Genomic DNA, 21,501 nt, shown 5'->3' with positions numbered 1-21,501 from the left:
GGTTGTAAACCCTCAAGGTTTACATTCTATGCATTAAGGTGAAAAACCTCCGGTGACGCTACAGCCCCCCAGAGCCCCCCTTTTACTTACCTGAACCCGGTCTTTCCAGTGACGGGGACGAGCCCACCATCTCAGCTGGTGTCTCGGGTCCTGATTGGATAGATTGGTAGCAGCGCAGTCATTGGCTGTCAATCAAATCCAGTGACGCGGAGCCGAGTCCTGCTGTCTGTGTCAATGGATGCAGCAGCAGGACACAGGAGCACGCCCGTAGGGTGTCCCTAGGAAAAGCGCTTCTCCATTGGGGCCACTCGATGCAGGGAAGATACAAGAGCGCCACTGAGGGACAGCAGAAGAGGAGGATCGGGGTCATTCTGTGCATTCAGAGTTTGAAAATGAGACTCTACTCGCTAACATTTTATTGCGCTCATTGGTGGGGGCAGGTACAGAGCACAGTGATTTTGTTTTTTCTTTTCTTCAAGTTAATTGTCTTTATTTTAATTTTTTTTTTCCCACAATGCTTTTTTTGGGGGGCAGGGTCAGCAGGGCAGTGGAAAGTGTCAATAGTGTTTTTTTAAAGTATTTTTTTATTACAATATTTAACAGTCCCGTTGGGGGGAGCTTTGGTGAAATATCAGGGGTCTAGACAGAAGTCTCACTTTTGAGACCAAGAAAGGGACTGAGGAGACATTCACCAGTCCATTTCTTTGTAGCCTAAGCTGCACTGCAGATGAATGAGCAGGAGACAGAGGCTCCTGTTCATTTACAAAATGAAGCATAGTCAACAGTTTGCAATGCTTCCGTTATGAATGAACATAGTCAGTGACTGGTACTGATTAATGACTCTGATGGTGTGAGTCTAGCACGATGGCGTGGGAGTCTGGCACGGTGGTGTGGGACGTGGGAGTCTGGCACGATGGTGTGGGAGTCTGGCACGATGGTGTGGGAGTCTGGCACGATGGTGTGGGAGTCTGGCACGATGGTGTGGGAGTCGGGCACGTTTGTGTGGGAGTCGGGCACGTTTGTGTGGGGCGTGGGAGTCGGGCACGTTTGTGTGGGAGTCAGGCACGTTTGTGTGGGATGTGGGAGTCGGGCACGTTTGTGTGGGAGTCGGGCACGTTTGTGTGGGATGTGGGAGTCGGGCACAGTGGTGTGGGACGTGGGAGTTGGGCACGTTTGTGTGGGAGTCGGGCACAGTGGTGTGGGACGTGGGAGTCGGGCACGTTTGTGTGGGAGTCGGGCACGTTTGTGTGGGATGTGGGAGTCGGGCACAGTGGTGTGGGACGTGGGAGTCTAGCACAGTGGTGTTTGATGCTTTGAATGACCGATAACTTTGTCTTTATGGTCTCCATCAAGGGAGAAGTTCTGGAAAATCGGTAATAAGGAAAGAGATGGGGAGTACGGCGCGTGTTTCTTCCTTGGTGGGCGGAACTCTGGAGGTCAGCAGCCACTAATATACTGCGCTCGCCCCGGATCCAGGATGTGGGAGGTGAACATCGAGGGAGAAGTACAGAGTACACACCAGTTCAAGCAGCTCTTGTCTTCTCCGCCATTGCCGATCATTAGCACACGGTACGTAAGAGGTGGGCTCTACTGCCCCTCACACATCTCAGCTGATCTCATTTTATGTTGCCATTCATGAAAAGGTTGGCCCTCCTAAAAGTGACACTTCAGTGTAGAAGATGAAGAGTTAAACCTTCTGTGAGTCTCTTCTATCACTTGGTCTACTCTATACGTGAGCTCTATGTGCAGCGTTGCCCATTATGAGGGTTTCCCACCATCATTGCGCTGATTTCCAGGCGCGGCAGACCTGCTGTACACATTATGAGGGGTGCCCAGCATCTCTCCACTGAGTTCTCAGGTCTGCTCACCTGCTGTGCCCATTATGAGGGGTTCCAAGGTTTGCCTACCAGCTGTGCCCATTATGAGGAGTTCCAAGGTTTGCATACCTGCTGTGCCCATTATGAGGAGTTCCAAGGTTTGCCTACCAGCTGTGCCCATTATGAGGAGTTCCAAGGTTTGCATACCAGCTGCGCCCATTATGAGGAGTTCCAAGGTTTGCATACCTGCTGTGCCTATTATGAGGAGTTCCAAGGTTTTCCTACCAGCTGTGCCCATTATGAGGGGGTTCCACCAACCCTGCACTGAGTTCCCAGGTCTGCTCACCTGCTGTGCCCATTATGAGGAGTTCCAAGGTTTGCATACCAGCTGTGCCCATTATGAGGAGTTCCAAGGTTTGCATACCAGCTGTGCCCATTATGAGGTGGTTCCACCAACCCTGCACTGAGTTCCCAGGTCTGCTCACCTGCTGTGCCCATCATGAGGAGTTCCCAGGTCTGCTCACCAGCTGTGCCCATTATGAGGGGTTCCAAGGTTTGCATACCAGCTGTGCCCATTATGAGGAGTTCCAAGGTTTGCCTACCAGCTGTGCCCATTATGAGGGGGTTCCACCAACCCTGCACTGATTTCCCAGGTCTGCTCACCTGCTGTGCCCATTATGAGGGATTCCAAGGTTTGCCTACCAGCTGTGCCCATTATGAGGGGTTTCCACCATCCCTGCATGGAGTTCTTAGCTCTGCATACCTGAGATGCCCATTATATGGGGTTCTCGCCATCCCTGCTTTTGAGTTTATTGGCCAGTACTCCTGTGCCCAAAAGGGTTCCCATCACCCCTATACTGAGTTCCTGAATCTGTACACCTGCTCTGCCTATTATGAGGGGTTTTCACCATCGCTGCACTGAGTTCCCAAGTGTGTACTCTTTCTGTGCCCATTATGAGGGACTTTCACCATCCCTGCTGGATTCATTATTCATTTCCTATTAAAGTAATAGGCATTGCTGGGAACCCACAAAGGTGGGTGGGAACACCCAAAATGTCCAGGTAGACAGGAATAGAGTTGGGAATTACTGTGTTTCCCTGAAAATAAGAACTAGTGTTATTTTCCAGGAGGGCTGCAATATAAGCCCTACCCCGAAAATAAGCCCTAGTTTAAAATGCTTGTAAAATCCTATAATTCACTCTATTACAGTAGTATATAATGTACAATGTGTGTGTTTCTGGGACATTCAGCTGAAAATAAAACAAACAATCTAATTGGATCTTGTGCAGTTTTTTTTTTTTTTTATGTGCTGTTCCTTATTGTATAATTTCTCCCAGGGTCCTAAGTTTTTATTTTTTTTCTAGGTTTGAGCCCCAGTATGACCCATCGCCTGGACCTCCTCAGTCTTTGGCTTTTGGGAAACTTCTGTTCTTCGGGTAAGGAACAATACTTTTGCCTCCTGTATTACCTGGGAAGCCTTGTCTACATAAATGTTCTCCTGTCCTCCACAGTGATCACAGTGTTGTGACATGGACAGACCGAGGGATCTATGTGTTCCTTCCTCAGAACGTCCAGGTTCTGCTCTGGAGTCAGGTTAAAGGTCAGTATTTTGGAGGTGGGAGGAATGACTATGGGAATGACTATGGAAATGGCTATGGGAATGACTATGGAAATGGCTATGGGAATGGCTATGGGAAGGACTATGGGAATGGCTATGGGAATGGCTATGGGAATGGCTATGGGAATGGCTATGGGAATGACTATGGGAATGGCTATGGGAATGGCTATGGGAATGACTGTGGGAATGACTGTGGGAATGACTGTGGGAATGACTGTGGGAATGACTGTGGGAATGACTGTGGGAATGACTGTGGGAATGACTGTGGGAATGACTATGGGAATGACTATGGTTGGAGCAGGGACTAGCGGGTGACGTAATCTTTCTCTACTTTTCCAGGTATCCAGGACATGTGTGTGTATAAGACGGAGCTACTCTGTCTGCACGTCGATGGGAAGATCTCCCACTTCTCTCTGCTGCCGGTGGACAGATGTGTGGAACGGCTTATTAAATGGAGCTCCTGGGGTCTGGCGGCAAGAGTCTGCCATCTTTTCCAAAATGCTGTTATTTCCAGCAAAGTGAGTTGTCCAGCTGTACCGAGAACTCGTTTTTCATTGCGGGTTTCTCCAGGGAGGCTCTATAGATCTCATTGGGGTTCCAGTGGTGGGAAATCCCTTCACATTTCCACTTATAAGCCAGCTGTTTCTGCCATGGGGAACTACCCACATAATGGCAAAATAATAAGGAACTGGGATAGAGAGCTGAAACTAATGGATCATGGTGATCCTTGTAGGGTCATCAGGAATCTGTTGTATTTTCAGCATGTGCAGATTTGTCTGATTTATCGGAGGATCACAAGGTTCCTGGGCCCCGATGGTTTACAGATGACGTGAATGAACTAATGTGTATGTGCATGTTGAGGTATAATGCAACTGTATGTCTAGCCAAAATGATGAGATTGCCAAAACAGTTGGCTTGATTATGGAACCAAACTGTCAGAGAGTGAGAGAGAGTGACGACACCACCGCATGTCCTGAGAGGAATTGTCAATGTTGCCCTATAACTAATTTAAGAAGAAAGCTGACACTTTAATACCCACTATAGCCAACTCGGTGTGGAATTTTGACCTACTTTTTCTTTCCTTTCTCCCCCCCCCTTCCTTCTTTCCCTCTTTCCTTCCTTCCTTCCTTCCTTCCCTCTCTCCTTCCTTCCTTCCTTCCTTCCTTCATTCATTCATTCATTCATTCCTTCCTTCCTTCCCTCTCTCTCTCTCCTTCCTTCCTTCTTTCCTTCCTTCTTTCCTTCCTTCCTTCCTTCCTTCCTTCCTTCCTTCCTTCCTTCCTTCTCATTAGCTTTCTCTTCCTCCCTCTTCCTTAGCTTTTTATCCCTCCCCATTTATTTTCTCCACTTCCTTTCACTTTTCCTTCATCCCTTCCTTTAAGATTTCCCTCCCATTCTTTCCCTTAGCATTCCCTTCTTCCCCTTTCCTTTACCTTTTCCTCTCAACACATCCCTTAGCTTTTCCTTCCTCTCCCTCCTTTTTGCTTTCCCTCCTGCCCGATCCCTTTACTTTCCCTCCCTCCACCTCCTTTAGTGTTTCCTTTAACCCCTTCCTGTAGATTTCCCTCTCTCTAATTTTCCTACTACTGCCCTTACCCTTTTCTCTGTCCCCTTTCCTTGGCTTCCCCCCCCCCCCCCCCACTCCTCCACTTTGCTTTCTCTCCCTCCCTATCCCTCTCTTTCTCCCTTCACGTTTCCTTCCTTCAACCCCTTTTTTTTAGATATCCCTCCCCTCTTTTTTTTTTTTTTTTTACTATTCCTCTTTCCCTTTTCGGGCTTTCCCTCCATCCCTTTCTATTTACTTTCACTTCCCTTTTGCAGTCTCTTCCATCTGCCTCCTTCCCAATCATGTCCTTCCTTCTCTTTCCTCTCCTTCCTTCTCTTTCCTCTCCTTCCTTCTCTTTCCTCTCCTTCCTTCTCTTTCCTCTCCTTCGCCCTACCCTACCATTTCCTCTCCTTCGCCCCTACCTTCTTCTTTTTCTTTTTTCTTTTTTCTTTTTCTTCTTTTTCTCCTATTCAAACCTTCTTTTTTCTTTTCTCCATACCCCTTTTCTTTCATTTGGTGATCTATAGATATATATAACCCATTTAGAGGTTTGGTGTATCTGTATGTTTTTCAGGCAAGGAAGGTGTTGCCGATGGACAAGCTGGAGCATGTGAAGTCCCAGCTGGACCTGGTTCTGCAGGCAGATCTAGTGAAACAGATGGAAGAGGTCCTTTCCCGCATAGAGCCCATGGATTCAGCATGCAGCAGCAGGCGAAGCAGTATCTCCTCCCATGTGAGTTCCATGTCTGCTGTAATCCTGGAGATATTTATCACTGGCGGTGGCTTGAAGTCTCTTGGGTCCATTATTCAGCTAGCAAGAAATCTCCAGCATACTTCAAACTGCTTAATGGAAATTATATTGTCTGTCCCAGGGGGCCTGGTACAGAGTTATTACTGCTAGACCTGGCTACAGGCTGTCATCTCTCTCTCTTTCTCTTTCTCTTTCTCTTTCTTTCTCTCTCTCTCTCTCTTTCTCTTTCCCTTTCTCTCTCTCTCTCTCTCTCTCTCTCTCTCTCTCTCCTCTCTTCTCTCTCCTCTCTTCTCTCTTTCTCCCTTCTTTCCCCCCCCCCCTCTCTTCTTTCTTTTCTCTCTTTTCTCTCTTTTCTCTTTTCTCTTTTCTCTTCTCTCTCTTGTCTGACCTCTCTGGTGTGTTGCATTACAGGAGAGCTTCAATGTGCTGGACTGCGGCATCTACCGAGTGGTTAGCCGCAGGAACAGCCAATCAGATGAAGACTCCGGCTCTCTGCACAGTCAGACGCTATCAGAGGATGAGAGGCTGCGGGAACTCTCCGCACCGCTGGAGGATGAGCATGTAGAATCGGGTAAATGCTGCTCATTGATTGGGTTATATTTCAGGAATGCTCCCCCCCGCAGCTATTACCTATTGTACCACCTCCCCCTCCCTTTAGAATGTAAGCTCCGCACGCAGGGCCCTCCCTTCTGTATTGTAAATGTGCGGTCTCCCCTCTACATTGTAAAGAGCTGCGTACACTGTTGGCACTATATAAATCCTGTATTATTATTATTATTATTATTATAATATTAATAATAAATAGTTGAGATGCTGCCATGTGATTGGCCGATTAGCAATTTGTGTTGCCAAGCAATGGAACAGGTGTATCTAATAAAGTGGCCGGTGAGTGTATGTACCATTTTTGTTGTATTATCCAGAGCCCTAGAAAGATTCACTGAGGAAGCATGCCCTGTCCTCGAAACGTGTCAGAAAAAAATAACAAATCACTGAACGCTAAACTTTCCCTAATGCTTAGTTTAGGCGGTAATATCTGCTACAATAAATCTTTGGACTTATTATTTTATAGAAATATATATATATATATATATATATTGGACATGTGCACTGCCTGAAAAATGTGTTTGTTTTCGTTTACATTCGTTTTTTTAACTTTTCCGAATTTAAAAAATCCGGAATTTGGAATTTTTAATTTTTGAAAATTAGAATTTCCTAATTTTTAATTTTGGAATTTCCAAGTTTTTCCGACATTTTGAAATTTCGAATTTGCAAAATTTCAAACTTCCGAACTCCAGAAAATTTTGGAAATTCGAAAATTAAAATTTGTCAAAACTTGTCTTTTTTTTTTTACAAATTATGCAATTCATCTATAAGAATAATGTATTTTTGATGGGGGGTTGTAATTTTTTTTTATAATTTTATTGCACAAAAAAATAACGTGTGTGTGTGTGTGTGTGTGTGTGTGTGTTTTTTTTTTTTGTCACTGTTCTGAATTTAATTTCTGATATCGGGGATCAGCCGATGCATGTTGTGTGCACATTGATGTGGTCTGTCTCACTGTCATTATGTTACCTGTTCTCCCGCATGTTCTCCCCATCAGACACCACCTCTCATGCCTCTGTGACCATGGACAGCGATCGGACCGAACCCATCCTCCCATTCAATCTCTCACTGCCATTCCGTTCCACCTCACCCCGCATGTCCCTGCAGGCTGTCAAAGAAAGGTAAAGAATTGCCCATAGGTAACACTGAGCACTTTACAGGAGGCGTCATTTACTGTTGTAGATTGGTCCAACACAAAATGCTTTTGGGGTCCAAAAATATTAATCGCATCATAAAAATCCAAGGGTACACTCCAACGCGTTTCGGGAGCTGTGAAATGCCTCCACGAAAGTGTAGATACCCTTTAAGTCTTCTTCTGAATCTAATAATCCACCAGTAGTCCACTGTCCCTTCTTATCCAGTCATTGGAGCCCTGATCAAGGGTGGATCTGACCAGGACCGATCCGCCCTATAGGCTCACTATGCAAGCCGCTTAGGGCCCCGCAAAGCTGCGAAGGGCCCCCCAAATTACTAGAGGCCCTGCCTGGTGAGAAGTCATTTTCGCCCCCTCACCCCGCTTCTCAACTCGCTGGCTGCATGGGAGAAGAGGTAAGAAGTCAGCACCCCCTGCTTCTCACTTTAATGTAAGATGTCATTTCGGACAGCAGAACACCCCCTCCCCCGCTTCTCAACTTTCTTTAATGTGACATGAAACTGTCGTCAGCGCCATCCCTCGGCTCCGGATGCAGGTGCCGGCATCCTTGCTAAGGGAAACAGGAAGTGAAACGTTTCGGCTTCACAGCCTGTTTCCTACTGCGCATGCATGAGTCAAGCTGCATGTTCTGAATGGTACCTGCTGTCTTGTGGGACCTGTGTTTCTCCCAGAAGACAGGGGGGCGGACATTGCGTAGTTTGTGTGGCAATCTTTGCCTGTAAGTGGGAGCCGATACCTGGATTTTATAGGTACCCACTCCCTCCTGAAAGGTGCCAAATGTGGCACCGGGGGGGGGGGGGGGGGGGGGAATCCGATCAGCAGAAGTTCCATTTCTGGGTGGAACTCCGCATTAGGCAACGACAACGTTGTTTAAAAAGGTCCATGGTGGAAATGTAAAAATTGCTCCTGTCCATAATATACAGATACGAGAACTGAAGTGGTTAAGCTGCGGACATAAAGACCAATCTCTAAAACAGTCCCCACCTCTCTAGCGGCCATACACAAGTATGTTAATTTTTTTTGTTTTTTCCTCTGGTTTCAGTGTCTCAAGCTTTGTCAGAAAAACCACTGAGAAAATCGGTACCCTCCACATGAGTCCTGAAATAAGGAGGAAGCAGGAGGCCAAGGAGGAAGAGCACCCCCATGAAGTGCTCATGGATGGTTTGGCCCAACAAGAAGAAGAAAAGACTGAGTGAGTTATTTGCAGCAGATAAGCGTGCCGGGCAGGAATAATAATTTGCCGTAATGTATCATAAGGTCTTATTAACCATCCCGGTGTCTTGTCGAGAAATGCCCCCTATCCAGAAATGCCCAGGTGGAACTGCGCATGCACCGCGCATGCACTTCTCGACAGAACACCGGCGTACCCTGTAAGGCTTGTGAATGACAGGGATGCTTGCAGCGTTGGTTATGGGACAATAATCCTATGACTAATTTTCCTACAGTATCTTATTTCTTTTTGTGTGTGTGTGTGTGGGGGGGGGGGGGGGGGGCGACATATTTTATTCTATAAACTGTTCAATATATACCATGCCTATGTTTTATTTTAAGCTTACCAAACTAAACAAAATGCATTTTTTTTTTATTTACTCTTTTTACCCGTTTGTAACGATTTTTAACACTGTACTTCATTCTGTGTGCCCAGCGAGTGCGCAGAGAGAGAGAGGGGCACACTGCCATCTGCAGGCTGGAGAAACCTCTGGAGGTGGTTCTCATCATGTCTGCTGATGGTCCACCTGTCCTTTTATTTGTTTGTTTACTTATTTATATAGAGGCCACTTGATGCATACTTTACACTCCCATCGGTCCCTCCCCATGAGGAGCTTACAATCTAAGGCAAGGTTTCTCAATTGGGGTTGCTAGTGGTACCTTGAGCAATTTTTGCCTCTCGGATAAGTTCCCATTGACCTTTTAGCTATCTGTAGGGGGGTAATTCTTCCCAATGACCACAAGTGTAAGGATCATTCTTCCCACTAACCGTCACACTAATGTATCATGAGTTGTAGATATAGTCATTATTAGCAGGGGTTCCCTGAGACCGGAAAGTTATTTCAGGGTTTCTATGTGTGTTTGAAAAGGGCTGATCTAAGGTCTCCATCTTTAATTCATACACCTACTAGGGCTTTTTAGGAAAGAAGCCAATTACCGATGACGTTTGCGTATGGGAGGTGTAACGAAACGTCCCACAGTCCACTTGAGTGCTTTCGTCATATACCGCTTCCTCCCAGTCTGAATATAGATATCAGATATTCCAACCGCTATCAACAACAAACAAGACAATACTCGTTTGTTTGCTGAGCATGAACTGTTTGTTTGAACAAGAATACAAGTCTTATATACAGTTGAAGAGGAGGTCCCCATTCTTGCTCATATTACTCTAACAATACACCTGTAACCAGAAACCTAATTAACTTGAGCTAATTAACTAATCCCTTAAAGCAGCCGATGTGACTCCGTGCCCTCCTGAGCATTGTTATGATTATTCAGGATTTCACTAGAGGTCAGGCCGCGTACACACGGTCGATTTTGAAGCATGTTTTAAAATTTTGGACCGAAGGAAAACAGACCGATGGGCTATACACACGGTCGATTTAGACCGATGAAACTGAACCTCGGTCCATTCTCATCGGTTTTGTCCGACCGTGTGTATAGCCCATCGGTCTGTTTTCCTTCGGTCCAAAATTTTAAAACATGCTTCAAAATCGAACCGATGGACCGCTACACGATCGGTCCAAACCGATGGTTAGTACACAAAAGCATTGGTTCAAAACCCGCGCATGCTCAGAATCAAGTCGACGCATGCTTGGAAGCATTGAACTTTGTTTTTTTCAGCACGTCGTGTGTTTTACGTCACCGCGTTCTGACCCGATCGGATTTTGAACTGATGGTGTGTACACACATCAGACCATCAGGCCACTTCAGCGGTGAACCGATGAAAACGGTCCGTCCGGACCATTCTCATCGGTTTGGACCGACTGTGTGTACGCGGCCTCAGACTAGTTGTCACCGAGCTTCACACAGTAGATTATACATTATCATAAGTATAAACACAGGACATCTTCGCACAATAGCAGGAGCTCCAGCAGGAGTCGGCCCGTCTCCTACATTGTACAGAGGCCAATGTGATCGTCTCTCTCAACTAACATGTTGAGAATCAGAATCAAACAAACCAAGAATAGTCTTTACATATATCCTGGGAGATATTGTGGATAAATAACACTGTCCCATTTTAAGTAATCCAGTATATATTTTCTCAGTCAGCCAGGATGGCACAGGGTGACTTAGACATAAGAGGTGCATGGGGAGCTGAAACAAGGGTTTCCCAACCTTTCCAGGGGGTTCTGGGTTCCACTGGGCCCTCCCGTTACAAGAGGAAACCCATGCAAGCACAGGTACAACATGCAAAGCCCACGTAGATAGTGTCCTGACCAGTAATAGAACCAGGGACCCTTGTGCAAGGCAAAAGTACTGAGAACTAAACTATTGATTTTGGGTCATTGAGCAACTTACACTGGTGGCTTTGTGTCCCCCCTGTGGTCATTCGCTTGTAATGGGCCATCATAAGGCCTCAAGTCTGTAATGCACAGCACAAAGTAATAAGTATCTAATGATCTATGACTTTATTCTGTAGGATAGAACCTCCCCAACCACCAACACCTTCCGTGGAGGAAATTCTGCTGGGAGAACTGAAGTTCGCAACGTTGGAAGCCATGTGAGTGGTGACTATTTTATGTATTTGGTGGGGACCAGGGGCAGACTGACAACTCATGGGGCCCTCAGGCACTGCCCGAGTGACTCAATGGTCAGTTCGCCCCTGGTGGGGACATTTTAGAACTGGCAGCTGTAATGCTTCTTCGGCCCCGTACACACGATCCAACTTTATGGCCATAATTGTCGTCTGACGGACGTGTTGTGTCGGATATTCCAACTGTGTGTGTATGCTCTATCAGACAACTGTTGGCTGAATTAACGACAACACAAGTTGGTTGTTCATGCTCACCAATTGTTGGACAATAAACCTTGGTTTATCCGATCTTTTGTACGCAAGTCCGTCCAACTAAAACCCAAAGTACAAACACGCATTCTCGGAACCAATGCTAAACATCAGACAACAATAGCAGAAGTTGCCCAAAGGGTGGCGGCAAAGAGCTGAAAAACCATGTGGTTTGGTGAATGTTGGCTGAAAATGTTGGGCCGTGTGTACAGGGCCGATCCTAGGGTCACAGGCGCCTGGGTGCAGAAATATTTCTGGCGCCCCCCACATGGGCGTGGTCTTTTTATTAACTCCTCCCCTTTACAAATGTTTCTATGGCAATGACTCAACCACAGAGATGCTCCCCCACAAAGTCTTCATTACCCTGGGATCCTTACATGATCTCTTAACAATAAACAAAATACAGGAAGTGAAGCAGAGTACTTTATTGGGACCTGGAGGGGGGGGCTCTCTGATGGACACAGAGAGGGCTTCTGCTAGAGCGTCTGTTAGAAGGAGCCCCCAGACATACTACAGACATGATACAGGAGATTGTCAGAGACTGCAGTCACAGTACAGGCAGGGATGGACTGGCCATCTGGACTATAGGGAGTTTCCCGGTGGGCCGATGGCTCAGTGGACCGGCTTCAGTGACAGCGGACCGCCGCCCCCTCCTCCCCACAGCGCTCACCTCCTCTCCCTCCCCGCAGCGCTCACCTTCTCTCCCTCCCCACAGCATTATGTAATAAGGTAGAACGGCTAATTGGCTAGTGAAGGGGAAGGGGGGCTTGGGTGGCCATCAGGGTTGGCCAACCAGGGGGGGCGGGATTGTCTGGCCGCCCACATTGGAGAAACCTGTCAGTGGGCCGGACAGGATGAAGTCCAGGGCCAAATTTTTGTCCCAGTCCAGCCCTGAGTACAGGAGACGGTCAGAGACCTGCAGTCACAGTACAGGAGACGGTCAGAGACCTGCAGTCACAGTACAGGAGACGGTCAGAGACCTGCAGTCACAGTACAGGAGACGGTCAGAGACCTGCAGTCACAGTACAGGAGACGGTCAGAGACCTGCAGTCACAGTACAGGAGACGGTCAGAGACCTGCAGTCACAGTACAGGAGACGGTCAGAGACCTGCAGTCACAGTACAGGAGACGGTCAGAGACCTGCAGTCACAGTACAGGAGACGGTCAGAGACCTGCAGTCACAGTACAGGAGACGGTCAGAGACCTGCAGTCACAGTACAGGAGACGGTCAGAGACCTGCAGTCACAGTACAGGAGACGGTCAGAGACCTGCAGTCACAGTACAGGAGACGATCAGAGACCTGCAGTCACAGTACAGGAGACGATCAGAGACCTGCAGTCACAGTACAGGAGATGATCAGAGACCTGCAGTCACAGTACAGGAGATGATCAGAGACCTGCAGTCACAGTACAGGAAGAAAGTTTGGAGGCCATTTCTGATTTATTTATTTTTTCGTTCTGGGACCAACACTACATGGCAGGGTCATTTTTCCCACTGAATTCTGATATATTCCTTTCAGAAGGGGTTCCCTAAGACCTGAATTTTTTTTAAGGGTTCCTGTGGGGTACAAAGATTGAGAAAGGCTGCACTAGACTCCTGTATAGGGCAAGGGTGTATAGAGAGAAGGTAGTGGGCAGTTTGAATAGTAGGCTACGTGGGATGGAGGTGACGTGATGTATTAGGAGGCTAGCAAGACAGTTTGGGGAGGGAGTTGGACCCATATGGGCTTGCCTACTAAAGGATGTTCCATAACTGGAGAAGCAGGATGAGTAATTTTTTATTTTTATTTTTTATTTTTCAGGCATAAACTTCAGGACTCTCAAGTGTTGTTTAACGTGGAAGAAATGGGAAAGGTCCTAAAAGACTGGTTGATGAACTTGGAGAAGGCTCTCAGTCCCCAGGACCTCACTGGCTCCTGTGAGACGTCGCTGAACTCCTCAGGGGAAGCAGACGGCGCCACAATCGATTCATCCGACATGGAGGAGATGGAGAGGAAACCGTCTGTGTGTTCCCGGGTGGAGGACGATTTGGTCTTCAGAGTACGCGCTCCGTGTTTCATAGAAGAACCTCTCCATCGAGACCTCTCCCAGCTGGCTATCATGTGCCTAGAATATAACGTTTTCACTAGCGAGGCTTCCCTTGACGGGAACCCAAGTGCCTGCCGCTTTATACGCAAGTACCTCTTCCTGCTGGACCTCAAAAGGCTAAAGCGATGCCTCGCCCTGATTTACGTCGACGTCCCCAGCGTCTGGGACACGTACATTGAAGGATTAAAAGGTAATATTTGATGTTTTGGATTATTTTGGAACCAAATTTTGCAACCCAACAATTTTTAGTGTTTCTGTATACCGAGGGCCAGATTCTCGTAGTTCGGCGTAATTTTGTGCGGGCGTAACGTATCCTATTTACGTTACGCCTCCGCAACTTACACGGGCAAGTGCTGTATTCTCAAAGCACTTGCTTTGTAAGTTGCGGCGGCGTAGCGTAAATTGGCCGGCTTAAGCCCGCCTAATTCAAATTTGGAACAGGGGGGCGTGTTTTATGTAAATAACTTGTGACCCGACGTGATTGAAGTTTTTCACGAACGGCGCATGCGCCGTCCGTGGAATATCCCAGTGTGCATTGCTCCATAGTACGCCGCAAGGACGTATTGGTTTCCACGTGAACGCAAATGACGTCCAGCCCTACGGACGTCACGGACGACTTACGCAAACAACGTAAAATATTCAAAATTCGACGCAGGAACGACGTCCATACTTAACATTGGTACGCCACCATATAGCAGGGGTAACTTTACGCCGGGAAAAGTCTAACGTAAATGGCATATCTGTACTGCGTCGGCCGGGCGTACGTTCGTGAATTCGCGTATCTAGCTGATTTACATATTTTTAGGTGTAAATCAGCGTACACGCCCCTAGCGGCCAGCGTAAATATGCAGTTAAGATCCGACGGCGTAAGAGACTTACGCCGGTCGGATGTAATAGAAATCTATGCGTAACTGATTCTATGAATCAGGCGCATAGATACGACGGCGGCCATTCGGACTTACGACGGCGTATCTGGAGATACGCCGTCGTAAGTCTTTGTGAATCTGGGCCTTAGGGTCTAATGTGGGCGAAGTGCTCTGGAAAGAGTGAGCGTGTGTTCTATCACATAAAGCAGTGATGGTGAACCTTGGCACCCCAGATGTGTTGGAACTACATTTCCCATGATGCTCAACTACGCCGCAGAGTGCATGAGCATGATGGGAAATGTAGTTCCAAAACATCTGAGGTGCCATACCACTTTTAGGGTACTTTCACACTGAGGCGTCGCGGGCGTTGGCAGTATTGCCGCGATTTTCGGCCGCTAGCGGGCAGTTCGGAGGCACTGCTTCGTTAATTTCTATTGGCAGGGATGCTGTAGGAGCGTTATATTCACCGCTCCTACAGCGCCTCAAAGATGCGGCTGGCAGGACTTTTTTTACCGCCCTGCCAGCGCAACGCTCCAGTCTCAAAGCCCTCAGGCTTTCACACTGGAGATAAAGGAGCGGCTCTTACAGGGAGCGCTTTGCAGGCACTATTTTTAGCGCAAAAGCGCCTCAGTGTGAAAGCAGCCTTAAAGTGGTTGTAAACATACCCAGTGAAGTGACTGGTCTCAGGTGATAGACAGAGATGAAACAAAGCCTGCTATATAAGTTGTCCCTGTTTATCTACAGCCATCTAATTTACACAGGATCTCTCAGCTCTGAAAAGCAGGGGGCAGGGAGCTGAAGTTGAAGAGAAGAGATTTAATAACTTCCCTACCGCTGGACGTCAAATGATGTCCTGGACTTTCGGGGGAGATATCTGAATCAGGGGCGTACTGACCATTGAGACACTCGGGCACTGCCCGAGGGCCCCATACCACTAGGGGGCCCCATCAGGGTTGCCAGGCTCAGTAAAACCAGGGACAGTATGTAAAAATCTGTGTTTTTTTTTTTACATATGTCCCTGATATGTCCAAAACCGACATGCTTTTGATGTGAAAATCCCGAGATTTTAGCTGCCCCGCCTCTGCACTGCCTCCTGGCTTGGTGGCCATCTGTAAGCCCGGGGGCCCCATAATCTTCTATTGCCCGGGGGCCCCATGAGTTGTCAGTCCGCCCCTGATCTGAATGATGGGTGCAGCTACAGGCATCATTCAGATATCATTATTTGCAGGCGGTGATTCTGTGCACCATAAGAACGATTATAGCGGCAGTTCCGCCGCTTGATCGTTCTTATAGGCGATGGGAGGGGACACGGGACACCTCCCACATTCCTTGTAATAAGAATAAAAGTGATCAAAAAAAAAAATGTAAAAAAAAAGTGTAAAAAGAAAAAAAAAAGTATAAAAAGAAATAATAAAAAAAAATGTAAAACGCCCCTGTCCCCGGTAGCTTGCGCTCAGAAGCGAACACACACGTAGGTCCCGCTTACATATGTAAACGCCGTTCAAACCACACATGTGAGGTATCGCCGCGTGCGTTCGAGTGTGTGCAACAAGTTTAGCACTAGACCTCCTCCGTAAATCTAAACTGGTAACCTGTAAAAAAAAAAATTCAAGCGTCGCCTATGGAGATTTTTAAGTACCGAAGTTTGGCGCCATTCCATGAGTGTGCGCAATTTTAAAGCGTGACATGTTAGGTATCTATTTACTCGGCGTAACATCATCTTCCACATTATACAAAAAAAGTGGGCTAACTTTACTGTTTTGTTGTTGTTTTTTTTCCCCCAAAAAATGATTGCGCAAATACCGTGCGAGATATAAAAGTTGCAATGACCACCACTTTATTCCCTAGGGTGTCTGCTAAAAAAAATATATATAGTGTTTGGGGGTTCTGAGTAATTTTCTAGCAAATAAAATGACGATTTTTACACGAAGGAGAGAAGTGCCAGAATTGGCCCCGGTATGGAAGTGGTTAAAAGAGTTGGAAAGCTTCAGTGTGTAGCGGGGTCCCCAGCACCCCCCAATACTTACATTAAAGTGGTTGTAAATTTGTATTTTCATGGAGGTCAGCTTGCTAGATTGTAGTCCTAACATTTTGTCTCATTGGCTCGCAGATCTGGCCGGTCCGGGTCCGGTGGCGTTGGCCATTGAGAAAGGAGATCTGGTGAGCGCTGTGCAGAAACTGAAGGATATGGAGCCCTGGGACAGCCCTCTCCTCCTCGCCTATGTGTCCAGGTGTGTCAAATGTCCCCTTTACCTGTCCTCCCAAACCGGACCGCTTTTGTCTTGTAGATCAGAGAACTGACCGCCCGTCTATATGTGGCAGGACAACGGTGTGTACACGTATCAGGCCGTACGGCCACTTCAGAGGTGAACCGATAAAAACGGTCCGACGGACCAGTCACATCGGTTCGGTCCGACCGTGTGTACAAGGCCTAAGAAATGATAACCTGTGCTAAAATCTTTGTGAATTCACTGTTGCTTTTATTTGATCGTAATGGCCGATTAAAATGACTCTCGCAGTGGTGACCTCAGAGTGCAAATTAGAGTTGGGTACGATGGACGTTTATGTATTATTTTGATTCAATTTAGGATTTATGACAAATTTGGCGAATCGGCAGTGAGATCCCTCCCTAAGTTCTACCCGTCGATCTTACCGGTGGACGTTAAGCATCTTTGCAGGGCCAATCCGGGGCACTTTTTGGCCTACTTGGACAATCTCATCAAGACAAAACCTGAACAGCAAAGGTAAGGAGGAGAAGAGAGGGCCATACCTGTCTGAGGCTTTGCCGGTATTATTCAGATTTCACTTTTGGTCTTATTTGCATGGCTGGCCAAGGGGCGGTAAAAATAGACAGTTTATTCGTGGTTTAACTAACCCTGTGCACGCACCTGAAAAATGAACATGGCTGGTGACCAGGTCAGTACATATTGTTGCACTGTGGTTACATACCTCCCAACTTTTTGAGATGGGAATGAGGGACACCTATCAGCAAAAGTATTCAGGCAAAGGACACGCCCTTGCCACGCCCTCTTAAAGGAGAATTGTACATAAAAACAAGATTAGTTAAACCACCAAGTGCTTTTTTACCACTACTATTCCTTTATATTGGCTTCTAGAATTTACAAATGCAGCTATTTAGAAATCGGATGAAAGGTTTAGCACTGGGAAACACTTTTTGATAGATAAATAGTGCATTTTATATACATCTATATAGATCAGACCAAAATGAGGGACAAATGGGGAGGAATGAGGGACAGAGGGACATTGCTCCAAATCAGGGACAGTCCCTCCAAATCCGGGACAGTTGGGAGCTATGTAGTTATACAACTGTAGAACCCTCCCAGTAGACATGTGCCGAAATTGTTTTTTGTTTTTGTTTGTTTTTTCAGGTCATTCGTTATGATCGAAAGTCCAAAAATTCTAAAATTTGAAATAACTAACTATTAAATTATAGGTATTGGAATTTCCTTTCAAATTTGGCTGTTAGTTAACAAATACGAATTTATCCGAAGTTACGAATTCTCCGAAATAACAAATGTCACATCTAAACAACAAATGGAACAGAACTAATTAATAAATAAATAATATAAAATAAAAAGGTTTATTTGTTTATTATTATTAATTCATTACATTCCATTAATTTAGATACAGCATTTGTTATTTTGGGAAATTTTTAATTTCGGATCAATTCATATTCGTTCACTAACAGACAAATTTGAAAGGAAATTCCAATAACTATAATTTAATAGTTAGTTATGGTTAAGTTATTAATTAGTTCAGATTTTCAAATCTTCTAATTTTCGTTCTGATTTTCGTTCTTGTTTTCGGATTTTCGTTCTTTTTGAATTTTCGTTTTTATTTTCAGATTTCCGTTCTTCTTTACATTTTGAAAATTAAAAAAAAAAGAAAAAAGAACGAAAATCTGAAAATAAAAACGAAAATTAAAAAAGAATGAAAATCTGAAAACAAGAACGAAAATCAGAACGAAAATTATGAGATTTGGAAATCTGAAATAACTAATAACTTAACCATAACTAACTATTCAATTATAGTTATTGGAATTTCCTTTCAAATGTTGCTGTTAGTGAACGAATATGAATTGATCCGAAATAAAAAATTTGCCAAAATAACAAATGCTGTATCTAAATTAATGGAATGTAATGAATAATAAGAATAATAAGAATAATAAAGCCTTATTATTATTATTATTATTATTAATTAGTTCCGTTCCATTTCTTGTTTAGATGTGACATTTGTTATTTCGGATAATTCGTAACTTCGGATAAATTCGTATTTGTTAACTAACAGACAAATTTGAAAGGACATTCCAATACCTATAATTTAATAGTTACTTATGGTTAATTTATTAGTTATTTCAGATTTCCAAATCTTCTAATTTTCGTTCTTGTTTTCGGATTTTCGTTCTTTTTGAATTTTCGTTTTTATTTTCAGATTTTCGTTCTTCTTTTTCTTTCTTTTTTTATTTTTTAAAATGTACACATTTTTAAATATTCAAATTTTACATTTTAAATTAAAATATTCAATATTTTAAAATTTGTCGAAATCGCACATATCTACCTCCTAGATAGGTTGCTAGACAGATTGGGTAAATGTAGTTCTTGTAGCTCTTCTGTAATCTAGTAGAGCAGCTTGTGATTGCTTTGGGCTGTTCAAGGCTCTGCAACTGTGACTGCTTCCCCCTGTTTTCTGGAAAGTAGTGGGCTGAGAGAGTTAAACAAGCAGTCTGAATATTTATTTGGTTCCACTCAATCCCTGGGGGGGTAGGCTGTCCAGTAGGGGGCTGTAGAGTGCATAAATAGTCTGGGCCAGAGGCAGCTCTGCTATTGTCCAGGGGGAGAGGTTCCCAGCCTGAAGGGTTGCAGCCCAACTGTCATATACCAGGAGCTCATTGGGGTCCCAGCTACGAAGAACCTGGTACAAAATCAGCGGCCGCTGCTTGGGTGAGTACTACACAACCTGCCATGTTTGGCAGATGGTATCAATGGCAAAAGTGACCCATTCAAGTGCAAGGGACTGTGCCGCAACCTCCATGCACGTGCATGTAATGCAAATGGTTGGGGGTCTGGACTTTTAATAGTTAACACAGGTGGGACTTTAATGGACCATGAACAAAAGTGATCCTGATCAAAATTAGAAATGAGTTGTTGCATAAATATTTACACGCGATAGATGATAAAATCAAACACATGGTGAAAATGGACAACATGGCACCAATAAACTGGAATAATCCAATTCCAGGGGACAGAGGAAAACCAACACGGTTTTTATTTTTTATTGTAGATTATTCCTGTTACAGTCTCTTGCTCAACCGGAATCCTTAAAGTTAGACTGGCTGCAACTAGCAGTTTCCCATGATGCCCCCCACTCTTCAAGCACTGTTGACAGCACTGGAAACCCAAGGTAAGTGATCTGGTCATGTGACCTTTTAAAAGTTTAAGATGTATTCCATGTATGGATGTTTTTACATGGTTGCATTGTTCCAGCTTTGACCATGCAAAAGTTAGACATCTGACCTTTACAGACTTAATTAGTACAATAGACACAAAATGTAATCACAGCAAGATACTTTAACATCCCATAATAGCCAGCCATGCTGACTCTCAGCTTCAATCCACATCACCACAGTAGCAGACTTATAGGTAGATTCAGGTACAATGGTGCAAAGTTACGGCGGCATAGCTTAGCGTGTTTAGCCTACGCCGCCGTAAGTTAGCTAGGCAAGTACATGATTCACAATGTACTTGCCTGCTATGTTACGACGGCGTAGCCTAAAGCGGGCGGGCGTAAGGGCGCTGAATTCAAATGTGTGTAAGGGGTGCGTGTTTTATGTTAATAAGGCTTGACCTTACGTTTTTGACTTTTTTTTTGTTACTGCGCATGCACCGGGCGCCTACATTTCCCAGTGTGCTTTGCAGGTAAGTACGCCGCACGGGCCTATTGATTTCGACGTGGACGTAAATCGCTATTCGCGGACAACTTAGGCAAACAACGTAAAAATTTGGAATCTCGAAGCGGGAACGGCGGCCATACTTTAACATTGCTATTCCATCTAATAGATGGAATAACTTTAGGCCTGATAATGGCTTACGGAAACGGCGTAAATGTAATGCGGCGGGGCGTACGTTCGTGAATCGGCGTATCTACTAATTTACATATTCTACACCGACCGCAATGGAAGCGCCACCTAGCGACCATCCGAAATATTGCAACCTAAGATAGGACGGCGCAAGCCGTCCTATCTTAGATATGTTTAAGCGTATCTCTGTTTGAGCATACACTTTAAACATAAGTCGGCTTAGATTCTGAGTTAGGTTGGCTTATCTACTGATAAGCCGGCCTAACTCTTACTGAATCTACCTATTAGTTAGCATCTCAACAGTCTAGTTTAAGCATTGAAGGTCTCTTATTGACCTGTTGTGGGTCAGCATGAAATCACCTGTAATATGTCCAGATCTCCTGCAATACATGAATTATCATTTCTCAGCCATCCTATGCCCAAAAGGGGCATAGGATGACCCTAGACCCAAGAGTCATTAGTGACGCTGGCACAGGAGTACCCTACATCCTTCAAAGGTCTCTGGGTGTCACATGCCATTCCGTTACAGGTCCCATAAGCCGAAAATCACAACAAAGCCCTGTGTATGGAATGTGAAACCAGCCTCAGCCCTGCTCCATTCAGGCTGTACGTCCAAACGTGTTTCGTCCCACCTATGGGGCTTAAAGGTGTTGTAAAGGTTCAGGTTCGGTAAGCATACTGGTCCAAGCTGGAACAATGTAAAAATATCCACACCTGGAGTTCTTTTTTTAAAGGTGTTGCTCAGCAGTACTTTGAGATCCTTCTTTGGTTTTTCAAAAAAGTAAATCTGTGATCCAATTGAACATTTCTGTTCTCCGCAGATCCCGCTCACACCTGTTCACCTGGGGCTATGGACATCTCATGTCTCTTTTAATTGAACTGCCATCGGACTTTGTAACCAAAGAGAAAATGCTACAAATCTGCAGGACAACTGGGTAAGGAACTTGTGCCATCTGCTGGGCCAGGACA

At 45.4% G+C, this 21,501-nt stretch overlaps 1 protein-coding gene across 1 annotated transcript in view; it reads left to right on the top strand.

Annotated features, from left to right (window-relative positions):
* Positions 1-21,501, top strand: part of HPS5 (HPS5 biogenesis of lysosomal organelles complex 2 subunit 2) — a 55,764-nt gene that overhangs the window by 17,278 nt on the left and 16,985 nt on the right. The window contains exons 7-20 of the mRNA XM_040327992.1: positions 1,354-1,569; positions 3,182-3,253; positions 3,329-3,417; positions 3,775-3,953; positions 5,556-5,714; positions 6,144-6,303; positions 7,333-7,456; positions 8,531-8,680; positions 11,120-11,200; positions 13,284-13,759; positions 16,546-16,666; positions 17,024-17,179; positions 19,737-19,856; positions 21,354-21,467. Coding sequence (XP_040183926.1) covers positions 1,354-1,569; positions 3,182-3,253; positions 3,329-3,417; positions 3,775-3,953; positions 5,556-5,714; positions 6,144-6,303; positions 7,333-7,456; positions 8,531-8,680; positions 11,120-11,200; positions 13,284-13,759; positions 16,546-16,666; positions 17,024-17,179; positions 19,737-19,856; positions 21,354-21,467 — 2,217 coding nt within the window. The remainder of the gene's footprint in view (positions 1-1,353; positions 1,570-3,181; positions 3,254-3,328; positions 3,418-3,774; positions 3,954-5,555; positions 5,715-6,143; positions 6,304-7,332; positions 7,457-8,530; positions 8,681-11,119; positions 11,201-13,283; positions 13,760-16,545; positions 16,667-17,023; positions 17,180-19,736; positions 19,857-21,353; positions 21,468-21,501) is intronic.

Source organism: Rana temporaria, chromosome 11, assembly GCF_905171775.1.
Source record: "Rana temporaria chromosome 11, aRanTem1.1, whole genome shotgun sequence".
Lineage (NCBI taxonomy): Eukaryota > Metazoa > Chordata > Amphibia > Anura > Ranidae > Rana > Rana temporaria.
This window is presented reverse-complemented; position numbering and strand designations above follow the sequence as displayed.